General features: G+C 35.1%; 3 protein-coding genes across 4 annotated transcripts in view; 2 read left to right on the forward strand and 1 right to left on the reverse strand.

Annotated features, from left to right (window-relative positions):
• The first annotated feature begins 3,420 nt into the window (after positions 1-3,420).
• The window catches only part of LOC148623681 (beta-1,3-galactosyltransferase 5-like), a 33,642-nt gene continuing 17,080 nt past the window's right edge, over positions 3,421-19,982 (forward strand). Inside the window, exon 1 of one of the 2 annotated variants that reach the window (XM_088565716.1) lies at positions 3,421-3,484. The gene's annotated coding sequence lies outside the window, so the exon portion shown is untranslated. Of the gene's footprint in view, positions 3,485-15,671; positions 15,756-19,982 lie in introns of those variants that run through there. The other variant, XM_088565714.1, reaches the window with a different exon arrangement.
• On the reverse strand, positions 7,373-8,755 carry LOC148623682 (testis-specific serine/threonine-protein kinase 6-like). The gene has a single exon (XM_088565707.1). The coding sequence runs from the start codon at positions 8,632-8,634 to the stop codon at positions 7,576-7,578; it is 1,059 nt and encodes a 352-aa protein (XP_088421833.1). The 5' UTR covers positions 8,635-8,755; the 3' UTR covers positions 7,373-7,575.
• On the forward strand, positions 8,757-14,503 carry LOC148623683 (testis-specific serine/threonine-protein kinase 1-like). The gene is made up of 4 exons (XM_088565708.1): positions 8,757-9,148; positions 10,552-10,700; positions 11,107-11,314; positions 14,051-14,503. Exons 1-4 carry the CDS (start codon positions 8,864-8,866, stop codon positions 14,351-14,353), a joined length of 945 nt encoding a protein of 314 aa, XP_088421834.1. The 5' UTR covers positions 8,757-8,863; the 3' UTR covers positions 14,354-14,503.

Raw genomic sequence — 19,982 nt, forward strand, 5'->3', positions numbered from 1 at the left:
GAAAAGAGAACATAGGGGTTAGACAGTAGTTTTTCGCATATTATAACTCCAAAACCGTTAGGTTAGCCAAATTTTTTCAATTTCTGAAATAACCTTATTATTAGGCCTACAAAAGTATTCTGGGATCAAACTTTTCAGACGACTCATTTTAAGACTTATTGCCTTTGAAAAGTGAAAAATGATATTTTTACAGTTTTCAGTCAATATCTTGAAAACTATGATAGAAACTTGAAGGGCAAAATTTAACCAGGTGAGCGATTGATCGAGGCTCCTGGGAGTCTCGTGTGTTCTTTAGCAGCCAAAAATATCAACGTCGCAGCTGTATTGAATATATTAGAGGCTAAAGAAGACCAAATTTTGGGAAATGGTGTGCCACTCAATTCTTTCGCAGAATGGTTCAGAATGCAAAATAAAAAAATAACACTATAACAATAAAGTTGAAAATGATAGCACTTTCCGTATCCGTTACACCCTTCATTTCGTGCGTTATAAAGCAAGGATATCGTGGCTTCGAGCAGATAATTTGAGTCTTTTTAGATATAAACCACTAAAATCTCCCAAAATCTTTCGTAACACAGCGTTAGCCAATCAATTGCACGATTTGAGTGACGCTAACCATCAGCTGACTGTTCCTATACTTGGTTTAATTGTCGTTTTCGTTTTGACACACATATATATATATATATATATACTCAATACCGTTAGACCCGGTTTGCACTTACAGGTGGTATTTGTAATATATGACGGACTGAGAGGTCATTGGCTATCATTTAGTGTCCATCACGGATCATTGTCTGCTGAACATTGTCTCCCATCCATGCTTTACTACTACAGTAAAACAACATCTAAGACTATATTAAATCTTATCAATATTTCAGTAATAATTGAAGACATATTCAAACAAGAATTGCTAGAAAAGAACAATAAGCTTTTTTTCCAAAACAAATGGTCCTCAGCAGGAGTGGAACCATTATACAGGTTATGGAGAGCATAAATAGAATAAAAGGCCACACAAAGCAAGTCAAGAAAATTTTGGGGGTAGAATTGGTGAAAATAGAAATTTCATTCTTAAAAAAAATAAAATTTAAGTGGGGTATGCTAGGTCCTCCTGTGAATCTTGTGATATGATCTGCACGCTGTACAGCCTACAGCATTCGCCGAATTTTTGACCCAGCGAAATACTATTTGGGAAAAAAATCGACTTTCCAGTGCAAAAAAAATTTCGTTGTTTCCGATCACCATTCTAAAATTTTGAGAGTCGTAAGGAAGGGCTTTATTTTCATTCTTATTTAAATTTGGAAACGAAATAAGTCATAGTGACACCAAATCAGAATACAATGAAAACCAAATCTGCATTTGGGATTCGGCGCTGGAGATATTTTTTTTGTTTTGAAGGCGTTGGTCAAAAAAAAAAATATCTCAAGCGCCGAATCCTAGTGAGGGATTATCCACAGTCAAGAGCACACTCCCGGCATGTGTGTTTACAATCAATTATAAATATAAACAAACAACCAGTTTTTATAACTCTTTGTTTCCATCTAGGATAGGAAAAAAAATCTTTGGCTTTATTTTCTTCTTCAAAATTGCATTTTATTAAGTTGAACATAGTCCATATTTCTTCACATTTTGCTGGAGGAAAACCTTGGGGTCATAGGTTAAATAGGACCTTCCTTTTGCATATCTTTCATGAGTTTATGTTCCATACACGTACGCGTATATCATGCGTATGAACTTTTTGACGTTTTGTTGGAAAATACATGGCATTGCGGAATCTGTTAAGTTGGGGTAGTTCCATAAGCTGACCATTACTGTAACGTGAAGTTTCGGGGACTCTACATTATACATACAGAGATTATGTACACGTAAAAGAACAGTGTACATGTAAGTACATTCCCAAGGATCTCCAACGATTTTTTAGTTTTTTGTCAGACTGCATGTACTGACAACTCTGTATGATTTTTGATTTAACTATTTTCTGTTTATGACTTCGTGCCAATAAAGTAAAGTTTGTACTTGTACATAAAAATATTATTTAGTCTCCTTCATACTTAAATATTGTACACGTAAAAATAACTAAGTTTTGTTAAATTGTGAAGAAGATTTACAGGATTTAATGAAATAGAGATTCTAAAGAAAAGTTAATGACAGTGTTGTGAAGTGCTGAATGTACATACAGATTATGTTGATTCTGAAACCAAAAAATACTGGCTGAGCCTCTGGGTATATTGTATACAGCTGCAAAACAAGTACTATAGTATACAGCTTTTGTCCAAGGAAACATTTTTCAGGATACAAATGTATATAACTATTTAGAAGTTGATGAAATTGTTTTATACAAGATTTAGTTGAAATATTTATTTTGAAGCGTTAGCTGTGAGTCAGTATCGATGGATTTAGCCTGAAGTCCTTCATATACCGGTATTGTAATTTTGTTTCATACGCATTTCGAATGTTTTCTTTTGAATACGTGACTGTAACTGAGAAATTTTCCATTATGTAGTTTTATTCTCTTTCCTAGAGAACTATTTTAACTAGGGCGAATGTAAAAACAAAGACCTTATAGATGTAAATTCTTAGCAAATCATACACTACTAATTTGGTCCTAAGGAAGAGTAATTGACAGGCTTTTTAGGGAATTGGAAATGGAGCATGTCCAAACCCAGAATCTGCCGGTATATATGTATCGTCGTCGTCCATATTCACTTGGTTTTTGTGTGATGACTTAATTTATGGTTAATCAATTGTTACGAATTTCTTATGAAATTTATATTATAACTACTAAAGGAAGGCTCATATTTAATTTAGAGTCATGGCCCCAACCATTTTAAAAATAGCCTTCAAGAAAGAAGCATTGTTATATGTATATAACTTGTCTTATGGTTATGGTAAGCCATTGTGGAGTTTATTCCCCGTTTATTGATATCAGTAGATATTTAGTAACATATGTTAATGGATATTTATCAACATGTGTATAATTCAATTATTGTTAAAAGTAAATGGAGGAGTTTTCTAGACATATGCAAACACCTTCAAGACAAAATGTATGCATGTTCAAATCGCGATCAATACCAGTCTGTGTCCACACTTGTAATTAGAAAAAAAGTTTTTCTACTATATATAAGTGTATATAAGTATAGGTTAAAAAAGGAAAACTGAACATTACACATGAAAAACCGCAGAGTATCGTGTTCATTTATTGATATTTATATAAAGCACATTTCCGACTGTTTGTCAAAATGTAAGTGCAACAGATGTTTAACAATAGCTGCAACGCTTTTACACACGGATATAACATTCTATTCTTAAATCAATACCCTGAAAAAATATATTTTTTTTATATTTATATAACCACATACAATATCTTACAAATTTCTTTTTTTAAATGTGTTACTCTACACGTGTTATTTCACACCAGAGAAGCCTACGTTGGCAACATACTAAGCTCCGACATTTTATCCATATTTGACAGAAAAGTCATTTTAAGGTAAGTTGGAAAGTTTATAACCCATTCAGTTTAGCCGAACTGAAACATTGCCGATCAAGTATTTTTGTATATTTCAACGAGCAGATAAGGCGTTCTATATAAATTACCTAAATTCCAAATCCTACCATGTTTTACATATCCTAACAATATGGCTCATATCGAATGTAGACAAAACAGGGTTGGTATGCCGTGCCTCATCCTAATGTGTTAAATAGGGTAGGGAAATAAGTTCTTGAAATTAATGAAAATTAGTATTCTTGGTTTCATGATAAGTCGTTGCGCGTCGAGTGGCAATTATGTGACTTTTTACGCAAACTCTAAAATCCGTGGTAGTAGTTATTTGATAAAGTGTGGTATAAAAATCGCCACAAATCATCAAAAGAACCATAGAAGTATCATAGTTGATAATATACAGCAAAAAATACCAAATAAACATTTTTTTTACAGAAGCATTAATACTATTTGGTGTTTTGAACTGCATTTTGTAATGACAAATAAAAATGGCAGTTCTGTTCCAGTTAAAAGAAAACTGTGTTGAAGCTTTCCGTATCAGGACAAGCCAATTATGCATATTCTTCATGATAATAACTTATGACCGGATTACATAGAAGATTCAGGATATGGGGCAATAAAAATAATAAAAGGCCGAGCGAACCAAGAAAAGTATTTTCTTAGGGGTGGAGTGGTTAAATTTGTGAAATATTAACGCTTGAGATATGTTCTTGGTTGTTTTATCTACTTCTTAGACGGCTGGATATTTGCGATATCACACCATGGGTGATATGAACTATAGTATAGTGATATAAACTAATGTTTGTTGTGAGATTGTGGTTAATGCATGCCATGTACTTAGTCAATGGTCAATCTAAGGGTCATCTTCTGATCTTAATTCTTTTGAATGACAGAATAGAATTGTTATCAAACTTTCACAAACTCACATGATGCCATTTCGCACCTCTTATTTCTTTTTTTCCATCTGAATGACTTTTTGGTGATTTCTTCAGCATAGCCTATATGTCATTGGTCGATTAAGCGGGGTCCATCTTCTGAAACCCCTGAATAGAATTTAATGAAACGTTAACATTTGTATTATCACACGATGCATTGTGCACCTCTAATAATTATTAGCTCACCTGCCATACGTCATGTGAGCTATCGCCATCACTTGGCATCCGTCGTCGTCATCGTCTGTCGTCGTTAACAATTTTTCAAACATCTTCTCAGAAACAACTGAATGGATTTGGATTAAATGTAAGACGATTGTTCTTTAAAGTATTCTGCACAAAATGACCGTTTGGATTTTTGATCAGTGAAAAATACATGGACACCGTTACTAAAAATAGAACATAAGAGGTCAGACCACAGTTTATGCATATATATCTCCAAAACCGTTGGGTTTAACCAAATTCTGCATTTGATAAAAGTCTTTACCATGATGAGATCTATCGGTGATGGAATTTTGCTGAAGATATGTTGACCCATGTTGGAGTTATTGCCCTTTTTGGACTTTTTTTTTGTTGCTGTTTTTAATGATATTACTTTCAAAAATCTTCGCCTCAGATAAAAAAAAACACTCTACAGAATTCAATGAAAGTTAGTATTACGGTTTTTGGGGTATCCTAAACAAAATGACCGTTTGGATTTTTGATGGGTGAAAAACATGGCTGCCGTTACTAAAATAGAACAGGGGTCAGACAGCAGTTTTTTGCATATATCTCCAGAACCGTTAGGTTTAACCAAATTCTGACATGGGGTCAGGGTTTTGTTGTTATAAGATTAAAATCATCACCACAGAAGTTTTTATGGTCGTCATCATGAACTCGTGGATCGACACGGTGTATCCATCGCACCATGAGAACCGATTTTTCAACATGTCATAGTTTTCCTTTCCTCTTTCGTCTACCCCAAACTTGACTTTTTATGAGCAACTCAGCGGGTGATTCTAGAAAAGCAGAGGACGCTTAACCTACCGGCGCACCTGGTCCATGGTATAAGTTTTTAATGGAGTCCGACTTGCTTATTAATTTTTGTTTCATTGAAAGTATTATTTTGATTTTTTTATGTTCTTTGTGGTGTGTGTGTGTGTGTTTGTTTGTTTGTTTTCCCTGTCTGTGTATGTCCCTGGATTGCATTATTTTGATTTCCGTTAGAATCTTGGCTCCCTTGATTACTCTTGCTCACTATTTATCTATAATTGTATGACACATATGTCATGCAGTTCAGGGCGAGAACGCTTGACTCGAGATGAACCCGCGACCCTAAGACCACTGAGACCATCAAGTCGTTTCTTTTAAACTGGGAAGCAACCGATATATATTACAAGATGCTCATCGGTCGGACATGATTATTTGTATTGCAGTAAAACTGTTATAGGTTGACCTTTCTCGCTAGACCCACACGATTTCACTTACTTTAGTATGTTCATCTTATAACATATTAGTGCGTAATCGCAATTCCCTTTAATAGTAGTTTTATTTTTCTGGAACGTTATCTACCACGCACTATCTTGTTTTGCACATTTACACTGATGGTTTTATAAGTAATGAATAAAGGTTAGAACAGCCCAATGACAATTTCTGTCATTTTCGGTTGCTATCTTTTTAGCTGCATGGCGCCCTTAATTAAAAATTAAAAAATATCAGAGGAAAAGGTAATTTGTCGCCACTTCGAATAAAGGACATCACGAAAAGACCCATTCCACACAAGACAAGTAAAATTGGTAATATGAATTCACTTTAATCCGTCGTTTACTAACGCTGTAACAAAATGTCAACTTCGAAGTCCTTGTCAGGACAGTGTCATCAGCTAGGCCATGAAAAATAACATGCCAGGTGGTATATATATTTAGCTAAGAACAGCTCATAGTAGATGGACAAGTAACCGCGTGTATGAATGGTGTAAAATTACATTTTATCATACGTGAAAAGCGCGTGACAATACCATTCGGAATTATCTGTTTATAAACCAATTCTCGTATAGGTAGAACGATACTATTTCTCATTATTTTAGGTTGGCCTTTGTGTACCCTACTTAAGTAAATACTTCCGGACACTGTGATTGGACAAATTGTTTTATTATTCCAGGTTCTAACATTATTATACTTTTAAAAAATTGCCTTATATTTTTTGAAAACCATTTTATATAAATATTATGAATTTTTAAAATTTATGTGCCATTCGCAGAAAAAGGGGGTAACTTCGACCCCAAACATCATCTGCTTAAAATACCAAAGAATCGAGACGGTTTTGCTATGACTTTGATCGCAATTTCAGTTAGGGAAATGGACATTACTGGGAAAAAGTTAGTTTATACCTCCGTTATTGTCTTAAAGGTGTGAACTTTTCAAAAGTTTCACTGTGGTCGCCTATGGGAAATAAATAGTACCGTCCTACCTATAGTAAAGTGCGGAGTAAACAAAATTAGATATCCGACATGAAACCAGTGCATGATTTTCGTAGTGAATCTGATATTGCTCACCGATTTGTGCAATGAAGTAAAGAATAGATGTAATTGGTGTTTAAAATTACGTGTAATTTTCATACCAGTATGGTTCCAAAAAAGAAAAGAATTTCTGTACGTCATAGTAATGGTAAATGTTTTGACACTTGTATTATGTATATGATCACATGAGTTTCCTGGATATGCTTTCAATACCACCTGGTCCCCGGGTCACAAAACTTGAAAAAAATACATAAGTCTGAGAAAATTATTAACTGTTTGTCACACCATCAATTCCTAAGATTTTGATTGGAGTTACCATGGAAGTTATGTTCTCAGACTTAAGTATTTTTCTAACTTTTTTTTTGCCACTGGGGACTGGTCCTTGGAACATATGTAAAACTTGTTTTTACGTAATTGAAATTTTGATTTACAGCTAAGAAATAATCATTTAGGGAAATTTTTATTACAAATTATTATACATGCAAATGCAATATCAGTAGAAACCATTTTTACAATAATACATAGATAAATTATCAAAACACTAAGCTCTATACTTACGCAAATATATATCAAAACATACAAAATATCATCAAATGATTAAAAAATGTATTGCACCTATCGAACAAAATCTTGCAAAAATCAGAAACAGATCATTTGGTTGTCGGGCTGGATGATGGCGACTTCTCCTTCCGACTTGCGCCCTCCATTTTAACATTTTCCGGGCGTATTTTCACATCTTGTTTAAACCACGGAGATCCGAGAAGTTCATAAATATCTGGTCTTCCTTTGTAATCATAACTAAAGAGCCAAAGGATCAGAGAACGACATTCGTCTGACACGTTTTTCTTGAATTTTTGCCACGGAAAATTTAAACGTTTGTGCTCCTCTAAAACACCCTGATTTCCTTTACTTTCATCAAAAGGCATTTTACCTGTTACGAAGATGTATAGTATCACACCAATAGCCCAGATATCGGCTTTTCTAGGATCGTAAGGTTCTCCTTTCAATATCTCCGGTGCAGCATAGGACTTGGAACCACAATATGTTCGGCTAAGATCACGATTGCAGTCTTCCTTCACAAAACCAAAGTCACATATTTTGATGGTATGGCTATTGTCCAACAAAAGATTTTCGAGCTTTAAATCTCGATGTGTGATATTTTGCTCATGAAGATACCTTACAGCTTCTGCTATTTGGCGTGTCCATGACCGGGCGATTACATCTTTGATAGCCCCGTTTCGCTGAATGTAACGCAAGACATCCCCATTATCCGCATATTCTAAAATCATATAGACCCGTCTGTTATCTTCAAACATATCCAACATTCGAATAATATGGGGGTGTCGCAGTCGTGGCCAAATATCCATTTCACGGGGAAGAAATCGGTGTTGGAAATCCTTAGGAGCTTTTGTTCTATCTATTATTTTTACTGCAACTTTGGTGCGTTCTGCGTGTTCAAAACAATGAGCAAATTTTACCTTTGAATAACTCCCACTTCCTAAGGTATGCTTAACTAAGAACCCTCTCTTTGCAAGAATTGCGCGGTATGTAGGTCTGTACGTAACCGTTTCATTTCTCGACGACAACGAGCGCTTAACATCAACTTGTTCGAGCTCTGACTGCATCAATTCCAATTCTGCTAGGAGTTTGTCATTCTTAGATGAACTCTCTTCAGCCATGGCCTTTTTGGGCCTCTTTTCTGGTAGCATTAATGTCTTAGATGTTCAAACTTTCTAAAAAAATGTTCATGTACTCCATTTTGATCCGTGTTGTTTGTTCATCGTTACTTGAGATTCTTATGTTGAAAACGAGACACAGTTCGTTCCCAACAGCAACATTAGGATAGATAGCGTCACCATTTCGCCGACGTCACTGTCAGCACTCCACCGCAACATAAGCGCTAAACTAACGTCCTTATGGGGAAATGGTGATCGAGAAATGAATAAAAGTTTAGAAAATGGTATTGGAGTATCGGACGAAGAAGTAGAATTGCGGAAACGAGGGTATGCTCTTGGAGGTACTCTTGGAGAAGGCTCTTATGGAAAGGTCAAAGGAGCTTTTTCTGAGAAAAACCAGAAGCGTGTTGCAATAAAAATTATCAATAGGAAAAGAGCCCCAAAAGATTTCAGAGAGAAATTTCTACCCCGGGAATTAAGGATTCATGCACGTTTGGACCACTCGAACATCATAAAAATGTACGAGATCATGGAATTCCACAATAAAGTAAGTATGTCACAAATGTATGGTGTATATTCTGGTGTTTAGATGAATATAATTTACAAGCTTAAGCAAAGCGTTTTCTTATCGGACCTACCTATACTAAGCGTAATCCTTTCATATTATAGTGTTTAGTCATTGATATATCAGGCGGAGATTCATAGAGAGGCGGACCTGGTGTATCCACTCCCCCTAAATTTTTTTTGCACGAATTCTTGATTTTACACAAAATATAGATTTACCCCCTAAAATTGTTTGCCTTGTTTCACTCTGTCGGAATCTCAGATAATCAGTGTACTAAATATCAATTCAGGTTGCATTGTACTGTTATTATGTTCGAATTCAGATTTTTTATTTTCTTTCTCCCATTCTAAGCTGGTGATAAAAAAGGTGACTTACCAACCACCGGGCGGTGATTAAATTTCTGTCATGGTTTTCCCCCCATTTTACATCTCCGAATTTTCTCTAGATTTCATGGGAGAAACAGATTCTCCTCCAATGCTCTCGCGGATAACAAGAGTTCTTCACTCATGACAGTTAAATTTTAGATTCAACTATCTCGAGAGGAAAAATCTCGTAATCCCCTCGAGACTGAATGGAAATCTATATTTCTTACTTGCTAGACTTTATAAGTAACGATGTAGAATCTTTGAAAGCAATGTATTTAAGTAGCACTCCAGATGAGAATCATGAAAAATGTGATTCATGGTTGGAAAACCTTCAATTATTTATTTTTGATATTTTGTTTAAAATGTTTTTCTGAATACATACTATATAATTTATATCTCCTAAGAACAAGAGTTATATGAAAAGCCACATGTTAATTTCAGTTTACTATTAAGGGATCCCTGATATAACTCTCTAAATGACGCGAAAATTCAATAGAAATCGTTGGATTTTTCAATTTGAATTATCTTCTAAGAGCAGATGGATTGGAAAGAATAATTATATATTTCATCATATAGACATATAACACAACTTAATAACAAAAATATTGGCCAATACAAGTGGTCGAAACCCAATACGACTGTACTTGGACATAATACAGGATTAATATGAAAATAACCATTTAATAACCCTATATTACAGAATTTGTATGATTCTTACAAAGACTTCTACTTAATACAATTGTGATATTACTATATCCTCGCACTCAAAGTTTGTGAAATCATCGCCAGTCCGTCTGCCCGTCCATTGTAAGCGTTTTTCTTGTAAAACCGTTTATACAAAATTTGATGGCACTTCATTTAAAGGTTTGGCAATATAAGAAAAACAAGATGTTTTAAATGGAGATAATCCCAGTTCGGGTTTTACATGTAAAAGCAGGAATATAACTCAGTGAGCAAGAGCTAAGTTTTATGGATTTTGTTATTTTTAACTTTGTACCTTGTGATATTTTCTGTTCGAAGGTTTATATTGTATTAGAACATGCTGGTCACGGTGATCTATTAGAATTCATCAAACTAAGAGGTGCCTTTAATGATGAGCAGGCAAAAGTTATCTTCAGACAGGTCATACGGGCAGTAGATTACATGCATAACCATAAAGTTGTCCACAGGTAAGAGATAAGTTACTGTAAAAAAAATACAAATGAAAAAAAAGAACATAAAGTAATATTTATGGAACTACAATCAACAACTTTCTACATTAGAACTGAATCTCATTTTCGTTGATCTGTAGTATACAACCCCTTCACACTGCCAAGCGAGAGTAATGATCGTGAACAGATCGATAATGCATGTCAAGTATTGAAGCATGATCGGGAATGAATTAAGTTAAGGACAATCGGCAAACATTTGTTTCTTATTCGCCAATTTCAGCAAAACTGCAATTCAAACTGAAATCAAAGATGTCTTCCAAAACGATTTTATTTCACCATTCCTTTCGATTGACAGTGTGACGGGGGCATTCACAATTTCGTCAAATGAACAAAATCGATTCGTTTCAATTTTTGTTATTTTTAGAGATTTGAAGTGTGAGAATATTTTACTTGACCAAAGAAATAATGTAAAAATATCGGATTTTGGGTTTGCACGAGAGAATGAAGCTGGAGATATCAGTAAAACTTTTTGTGGAAGTGCAGCTTACGCAGCCCCAGAAATATTACAAGGAATCCCCTACCATTGTCCAATGCATGATATGTGGAGTATGGGAGTTATATTGTACATCATGGTAAGCATGTTAGCCAGTTTTCGAATGCTAAGTTTTAAAGTTTCAAAACTGACTCATTACACTTTAGAAACGATGTGTACTGCTAGAACGACGACAAAATTGATGAACTACATTACATTTTTTAGTGCTCACGTCATTTCTTTACATATGAACTTACAAGAGGCAATGCCTTTCTTCACAGTTCATAATTCGGCGCTCTGTCTAATATAAATATTTGTTCTTATTTCTATACTTCAAAGCTTTGCTGTACAATATTTACATTTCAGGCTTTTTACTAAATTCCTCGGGAAATATTTCCTTTACTGTACGAATATATGGGATAGAGTAAAAATGTGTAAGTCAAGGGCATTCATATCGCTTACATGCATTTTGGTTCACCAAAAAAGTGTAACAATGAACTTGATTAGTCATCTACACTATAAAAATATTCAGTGATGCCCCGGGGTGCTGCCCCTAGTTCAGTATGCGAGATAACGAAACACGCATTGAATTGTTTATGAGTAATGTATTTGAGAGCACGCAAATGTTATCAAATGCTTCACTGGGCACAGCTTCATACGGTCGCAGAGGTCCCATCCTGAACAGTTAAGACAAGTATGGACACATCATTCCTTATCTTCATAAATGATATCGTAACCGAATCAAGTCTACCATTAAATTATTTGCTGATGATACTAGTCTATATCTTATTGTTGTCAACCCTGAATCAGCTGCTCTTACTCTTAGCGATGACTTAAACAAAATCCATTTGTGGTTTGGGCGATGGCTCGTCACATTCCATTACCGTAAAACAGAAAGCATGACAATCTCTAGATAGACCAACAAACCTTGTCACCCAGCATTGTACCTTAACAACACAATATTAAAGGATCGGTCTAATAAAAGTTATGTTAAGTTTCTCAAGGGTCCATCTATCCAAAATTACTTTAAATTTTTGTAATATATTTATACTATTGTATGCTTTGGTTTGCTTTGGTTGTAATCATATCAATGACTATTCCACCACCATCATCAAATATTGTAAGACCTTTAAGTGTTTTTCGCTTTGAAATTAATACCAGGAAATTGTCTTTATCTTTGATATTTTAAGCCAGTAGGATCCAGGATCACCATAGTGCAAAATGGAATTCTAATTTCTTCTAGGACAAAGTAGAATTCTAATTTGTACTGGTTAAAATCTATGGCAAATTGGAATTTCAATTTGCCCTAGGAGAATTCCGGATCCTACTGGTGTCCAATTTGCCATGTAACATATATGTAGAAAATAGGCATCACACTTTATCCCCTGAAATGTGGACGTGGCCTATATAAATAGCCCTGAAGCTCATGAAACATCACGAGTAGTGCCGTTTATCCAATGAGATTAGCGTATTTTTATGATATGCACAGTAAATTAGTACTACAAATTAACGGAAGCTTTTAGCTAAGATCACTGTACTTCTACAGTCTGTATTTTACACCCTCATGGATTTTTTTAAATATGACCCATATACATTAAAACATTGGAATGAACAGTCCTTCCATCGTCGGAAACCGACGGCTGACTACGCTTTGTATCTCACTGTGAGGAGTCAGGTACAAAGCGTAGTCCGTCGTCGGTTTCCGGTGACACAGACCTTCTAAATCAATTTGAATAATTTCTGTGGCATTTGCTGGTTGAATAAACTACTGGTTTGTCTGAGCACTCTTCGGCAACAAAACTATATCTCTGTCGACCTAGTGAGAAACAATGATTTTTATGTATTATCAGAAGACCAATTAAGATAAAAAAAATCATGACCAAAAATATCTCGATAAGTCAAATAAGAAAGTGTAATTTTGTAAACAGCTTTTTTCAGATAGCAGACTTAACCCATTTACAGCTATAATAGAAAAACTATGCTAATCTATTATTTCCCCCATCAGTATTCGTGTCCATTGCCATTTTGCGCCAGCCCTTATACCTTTAACAAATTTTCATTTTTCTCTAACCTTAGTTCTATATAGTTTTTGATTTCAACCGGTCATCAAACTATCGTATATCCGTGCAGTTTTTACAAATCTTTCTAAAAGACATCACCCCCGTGCAGGTCCAGGTGTTAAAAGAATAGGCCCGCATCAGCGCTAAGCTTGTCGTAAAAGGCGAGTAAATAGCGCTCAGAAACCTTGTCGGGGGCTAGGCGCTCTGCCCACAGAGCAACTGGGTTGTGTGCCCCAGATGGTGGAATGGGGTACTCCTGGGGTGTAACATGCTGAGGTTGTCAGGCTATAATACGGAAAATCTTACCGCAAACCATAGTGGTGCACCATGTTTGGAAAGATGCCACGTTCCTCTCGCAGGTTAAAGAGCCCTGCTGTGGTATTCGATAGGAGTAGGAACCTTTGCTCTCCGCCATAAGAGGCTAAATTGCCCGACCCTACCCATCCGTCACTTTTTCTAGTTACAATCAAAATTTGTCGACCTTATTATCCTTGTGTCCCATCCCATTTTTCATTTCATCATCATCATTTCATGTTCATCGCCTGAATATAGCTGAAATATTGCTGCTCGGGCGTTTAACTCCAATAATCAATCAATCAACCAATCTAAAAGACATCACACAAATAACTCAAGCACTAGCAGTATGAACCCCCACAAAAAAAGATTCAAAGTGTTAAGTTCGAACTCTGAAGATACCGCTTGCTTAGTTATGTTCTGTTTGAATTCATCATATTTGTATGAAATATTACTTGAAACAATACCGTGGTATTTTCAAGGTCTGTGCTTCGATGCCTTATGATGACACAAACTTAAAGAGAATGATCAAAGATCAGCTGGAAAGAAAAGTTGGGTTTTCAAAATCAAAGAAAATCTCAGTAGAATGCCAAGATCTTATTCACAAGATTCTAGAGGCGAATGTGAAAAAACGAGCAAATCTGGTAACCATGATGGATCACCCATGGGTCCGTGTAAAGGAAGAAAACAAGGAATCCGAGGCTTCTACGTCAAGACGTGTTGGAACTGAAGGGACAAAACTCAAATTAGATTGGAGTACTAAGGAAGTAAAATCGTCAGCCTAGTGAACAGTTAACGTGATTAAAAGTCTGATGATATAGACATAGTTTAATATTTTAATGCATTTCGCTCTTTTTTGAAACTGTTGAGAAAGTTCCATAAATAAAAAAATGTTGTCAGTTTTGCAGAAACCGACAATTTCAAATCCAAGTGCATTCACTAGTATTTTCTAATAAACTATCGATCCAATTGCAAACAAACTTGTGATGAATATTCCTAGAGTATCCTCGTCTAGAACAGATGAGGGATTTTTGTATTCGCTGAGAAACATTGACGCTGGCTTAATCAAAAATAGACTATGGGGGTCAAACAGCATCAGATTTTTTTTTAAAGAATCGACCCTTACAGCACATGGACGGATTAAGGTCACTAGGAGTTACATGCATATGAATTTATCTAGGTCGACTTTTTGTCTTGCAAGACAACAAATGTATCGACACCTAATTCATGTATTTAATGCATTTTATTTGTGGATATCAAATAAAATTATACAGGAAAAGTACAATTTAGTAGAAATAATTCAAAAAGCAAATACTGACCATAAAACATATCCGTTTCTTGGTGTTAGTATCCATATCAATAATGGCAAACTTAATACTAAAATTTGCGATAAAAGGGGTGATTTTTTTTCATTCCCTTTTGTCACTGTTCTGGACGAGCCTGGTTTGATTTGCTAGGACATTATTGCTTCTAGCAGATAATTCGACTGTCTGTGGATATAAACCACTAAAATCTAAAAAAAAAAAAAACCACTGTAAGTGCTAAAGGTTGTCTGGCAAGCTATTTTCAGACTTGGGTTGGGGTATGGAGGGACGGAATTGTAGGATTAATTTGATCCTCTATCCTACATAACAACACCTAGATGAGCTGCCCCGTACTACCATACATCGTGTATTAAGTTACAACCCTAGATTTAACCTACGAGGAGGAATGACCCGGCCAGCGAAAGCTATTATACAGATACTGCCTGTAGTAGAGGGTGTTACGCTGTAGTATCATAGGAGATAAATATATCACACGAGACGAAGTCGAGGGTGATATATTTTCAGAGTGTGATACGATGCGTAACACCCTCTACTACAGGCAGTATGTGTTATATTACACTGAATACGAGAGTGTGATATATCGTGACGTCGAGGGTGATATATCGTGTGATATATCGCTGCTGTCGGAGTGATATATCGATCCACCAATCACTGTTCAGTGGGGGCGGGACAAGTAAGAATGTGCAGGGAATAGACTAAAATAACCCATCACCCATTACCCAATCAGAATTCAAGATTTTTGTATGAAGTATAATATATTTTATACAGCTTAGTTGGCCGAGTGGTCTAGGGCGCTGGACTTTGTGCAGGCGGTGTTGCCATAGATGTCACAGCGGTACGAGTACAGCGGAGGGAACGACATGTAAGTACATTCCCGAGGAGCTCCATATAATTTTTTCTTATAATACTTAAAGTCTATCTCCTACTTTTATTTAATTTCCGATTTATAGAATACTATCACATTATGACTTTATGTACATCTTATTGTATGTAAATAGTTTAGGAACTGTACAAGTACGACGGGTCCACCAAGTCTACATTTGTTAAATCAAGTATGTTTTATATATGTACAAATTAAGTACACAAAGGGTTTAAATCCAAACACTTAAATGTATAAACACGTACAAAATCTTAACTTGACAAACCTGTCGATTATTTTTTCCAGGTTTCTGTATATATGAGCATGTATTTGTATCACTCAAGATTCTACCTCAGTGTTATTTCTCCATTAGAAATGGTAAAATTTGATTTTCAACATTTAAGCTTAAGCATAATAAATGGAGAAATAGTTTAGGAAATAGAAATGAGATTGTAATAATCTCCTTTTCTGAGCTCATTTTATTAATGATATTGTACGCATATGTGTATGTAATTAAAAAAATACATTGCACATGCAATGTTCTTTAAAAAATGTTTTATAGCCATAGTGATGTCAGATAATATTTTCCTTAGAATATTCAATAGACATTGATTTTGAATTGCACAGTTAAATTTACTGTATGGTTGTAGATGTACGAATAACAACATACACTCGATCAACAAATGCAGGCATTGATATACATCTACAACAATGTAAAACAAGCACTATCTTAAAAATAAAGATACTCGACGCAGTAAAATTTGTTCCTTTTATTTATAATTTTCTACATTTCATTCAGCAAATAACACATGACAGGCAATTTTAATTTTCGATACAGTTTTTTTTCGAGCGCAGCTAAGTTATCGGAAAAAAAACATTTTTGATAATTTTTGTAAAGTATTAAAAATAAATGTCTACCCTTATCCTTATATTTGCAGTCAGACAAATATGAATGAATCGCTTCTCTGTTAAAAGGATGTGGGTTTTATTAAGTATCAAGACATTAATATAACACACGTAAAAATCACCAAGTTTTGTTAAATTGTGAAGGAGACTTACTGGATTTAATGAAATAGAGATTCTAAAGAAAAGTTAATAACAGTGCTGTTAAGTGCTGAATGTACATACACGCGTTATGTTGGTTCTGAAACCAAATGATACTGGCAGTGCCTCTGGATATATTTTATACAGCTGCAAAACAAGTACTATAGTATAGTTTTTGTTCAAGGAAACATTTTTCAGACTACAAATATATATAACTATTTAGAAGTTGATAAAATTGTTTGATACAAGATTTAGTTGAAATATTTATTTTTGAAGTGTTAATTGTGAGTCAGTATCAATGGATTTAGTCCTTCATATACCGGTATTGTAATTTTGTTTCATAAGAATTCCGAATGTTTTCTGTTGAGTACATTAATGTAAGTGAATTTTTTTTCCATTATTCAGTTTTATTCTCTTTTGCTAGAGAACTGTTTTAACTAGGACTAATGTAAAAACAAAGACCTTATAGATGTAAATTCTTAACAAATCACACACTACTAATTTGGTCGGAAGGGTATTCATTGAAGGCTTTTTAGGGGAAATGGAATATGTCCAAAACCCGAATTTGCCTATATATATGTTCATTTATATATAATAATAGTGTCACCACAAACAAAAATTGCGGTCGTATATTGGTATGGTGCTGACAGGCAGCGTCATCGTCGGCGGCGTCCGTGTCGTCGTCGTCCATATTCACTTGGTTTTTTGTTAAATTTCACTTTTCCTGTTTTTTTTCTTTTATTTTTTTACTGTAGGACTGCATTTTTTCGTATAAGCCAATCTTCTTACAAGAAGTAAATTGTGTTGGGCTTCAAAAGAGCAATATGTTATTCATTTATTTGTATAATGTTAAGCATCGTATAACATGAAAATAACAATATACAAAATATCTTTAACACAAAAATATTAAACATTATCAGCTCTATACATTGACACAAAATTTTAATACAATGTTTAACCAAGTTTCAACAGGTGAGAGACTGCATCAGTGTAGTGGTACACGTCGATTTGCCCTTGTTGAAGTGTGTCTTTCAGCTGAGTGAGTCGGCAGTCGATGGTCCAGTACTTGAGTTTCCTGGTCTTGCGTTTACCCCCCGCAGCATACTGTATCAGTCTGATATCTGTTGAAGCCTGTATGTTCTGAAGTTTCGGGTCAGGTATAAGTTTGAGTGAGCCTTGTTGAGTTGGTTGTTGTGTTTGTGATGCCATAATTCAAGGAGATTTATGGTCCTGGGTACCTCGGTCGAATGGTGGTTCCAACGGTCTAGTTCTCTGTCAACCCACTGTTCTGTGAATTTTGTGTTGTCCGTTTGATAGTCGTCTAGTGTGTGGAAACATACGTCTTCTACTTGGTCTGGTGGTACAATAGGAAGATCTGATGCTTATCAGCTTAGCTGAGGTGTCGAAGGTTGTCCTAGAAATGTAAAAAAAAATCATTAGAACAACAATAAATAAAGAATTATACAATTGTGTACATTATTATCAGGAATTATCTTGTTACAAATGTATAGGTAAAAATCTCCGCTGAAATAAATTTATGCTTGCTGAATAAAATAGTACCTCTCAAACATATAAAAGAAAATATACGAATGTTCAATATTTATTTCATGAAAAAATGATATAAAACATTTCTTTTTATTTCAAACAAATTATGAACAATATTTAAGACATGGTAATTACCAGCTGAAGTTTCTGTCCAATGCCCTTGCAAGTTGGTGTTCTGTCTGTTGGGGGTTGCTGTGGTAGTTCGGAATTGCGTTGTCTGTACATTAAAGACTTTCAAGCAAGAAAAGTTGGTATCTTCTATGATTTGTTTGATGTCATCGTCCCATTCCCTGGTGCTAAACTGTGTTATCTCACTGTCGTAGAGTTGGTAGTGGATCTAGACAGGATCTTGCTCGTTCTTTCATGTGTGACAGGAAGAATTTAGCTCTGATGTCGGCTTCAGGGGGTCGGTTATGATTCCTGGGTAAACTGGTAACCAAGTTGTTTTAGGTGTTTACGGTGCCTGGACGGTCTTTTTCGGTAGATGAGTTCAGAGTCTCGTCCCTGTTTTCTGGTCTTCACCTTTTAAATGCAGACAGCAACTGCTAGGTAGTGACCACGAGCATGTGGAATAAGCTGTACTCTTGATTTGTGCGTTGGCTATTTTGTCTGATGAAAGTTTTGACTGAGGGCGTATATATACCAAAATTGAAAGCTTAGGTATGCTTGCTGAACACGGACTGTTTTTGAGCCAGAACAAATAAAAATATTGATATTTTCAGCAATGTTCATGTACTGTTTATCTTGAAATCACATTTTCTAAATAAAACATGCGATATTTGCAGGAAAAAAATGAATTATTGTAGAGAATTTTGATATAATCCGTCCGACCGAGTTTTGTGCAGGGCCATCAGGCTGAGCTGCCCACTTTTGCACCAGCACTTGAAATCAGAAAGCCTAGGGTGGGAATCTAACACTCGTTCGCAAGACTGGATCGGCGATCCTAAAAAAAATACATGTACTGCCTGTTTAAGAAAAAAACTATTGTCTTGAAAGTCATAATATTAAAAGAGTAGGAGAAGTTTATGTGGATATATTCCCGGTTTTTTCGTACCTAGACATCCATAGGGGAAAATGGTCGACATCCTGACATTTTCGACTGTCTTCAACTTTTGCAATGATCTCAAATTTAAAAAGAACTATATTCATGGATTTGAACTAAAATCTAAACCGGGTCTATTGCTACTGTAGTATATCAGGTTTCACTTACTTTTTACTTTTACCAGTCCGTCACAATGGAATTTAAAAGTTTCATGAAAACGCTGACGACTAAGCCAGCACTCCACAGTTTAGTTTAGTTTCACACTTTTGGCTAGGGATGAAAATGACATAAATGGAAACCGGTGGTTGCTATAGTGATTAAAAATGAAGAATCTATTGTTGATAAAACATTTTCTGAAAAAAGGGGACTTTTAAAAGTATTTTGCAATGCTTTACATATTTTCAATGTTGAAGGGGCTTTTTTTCAATGACAATTTGACTTCATTGTGAAAGTGAAAGTAAGTCAATTTTTTACCATGCTAAATTTAATAAGTGGATTACAAAGTGAAATAGCTCAAAATCTAACCGGCGATGCCCATATGAGGAAGGGGTTTTTGAAGGGAAAAGTTTGAACAGTTTCAGGGATTGAAATAAAAATTT

The sequence above is a fragment of the Perna viridis genome, chromosome 2 (assembly GCF_037379345.1).
Source record: "Perna viridis isolate PV_CMFRI_1.1 ecotype Kerala chromosome 2, ASM3737934v1, whole genome shotgun sequence".
Taxonomy (NCBI): domain Eukaryota; kingdom Metazoa; phylum Mollusca; class Bivalvia; order Mytilida; family Mytilidae; genus Perna; species Perna viridis.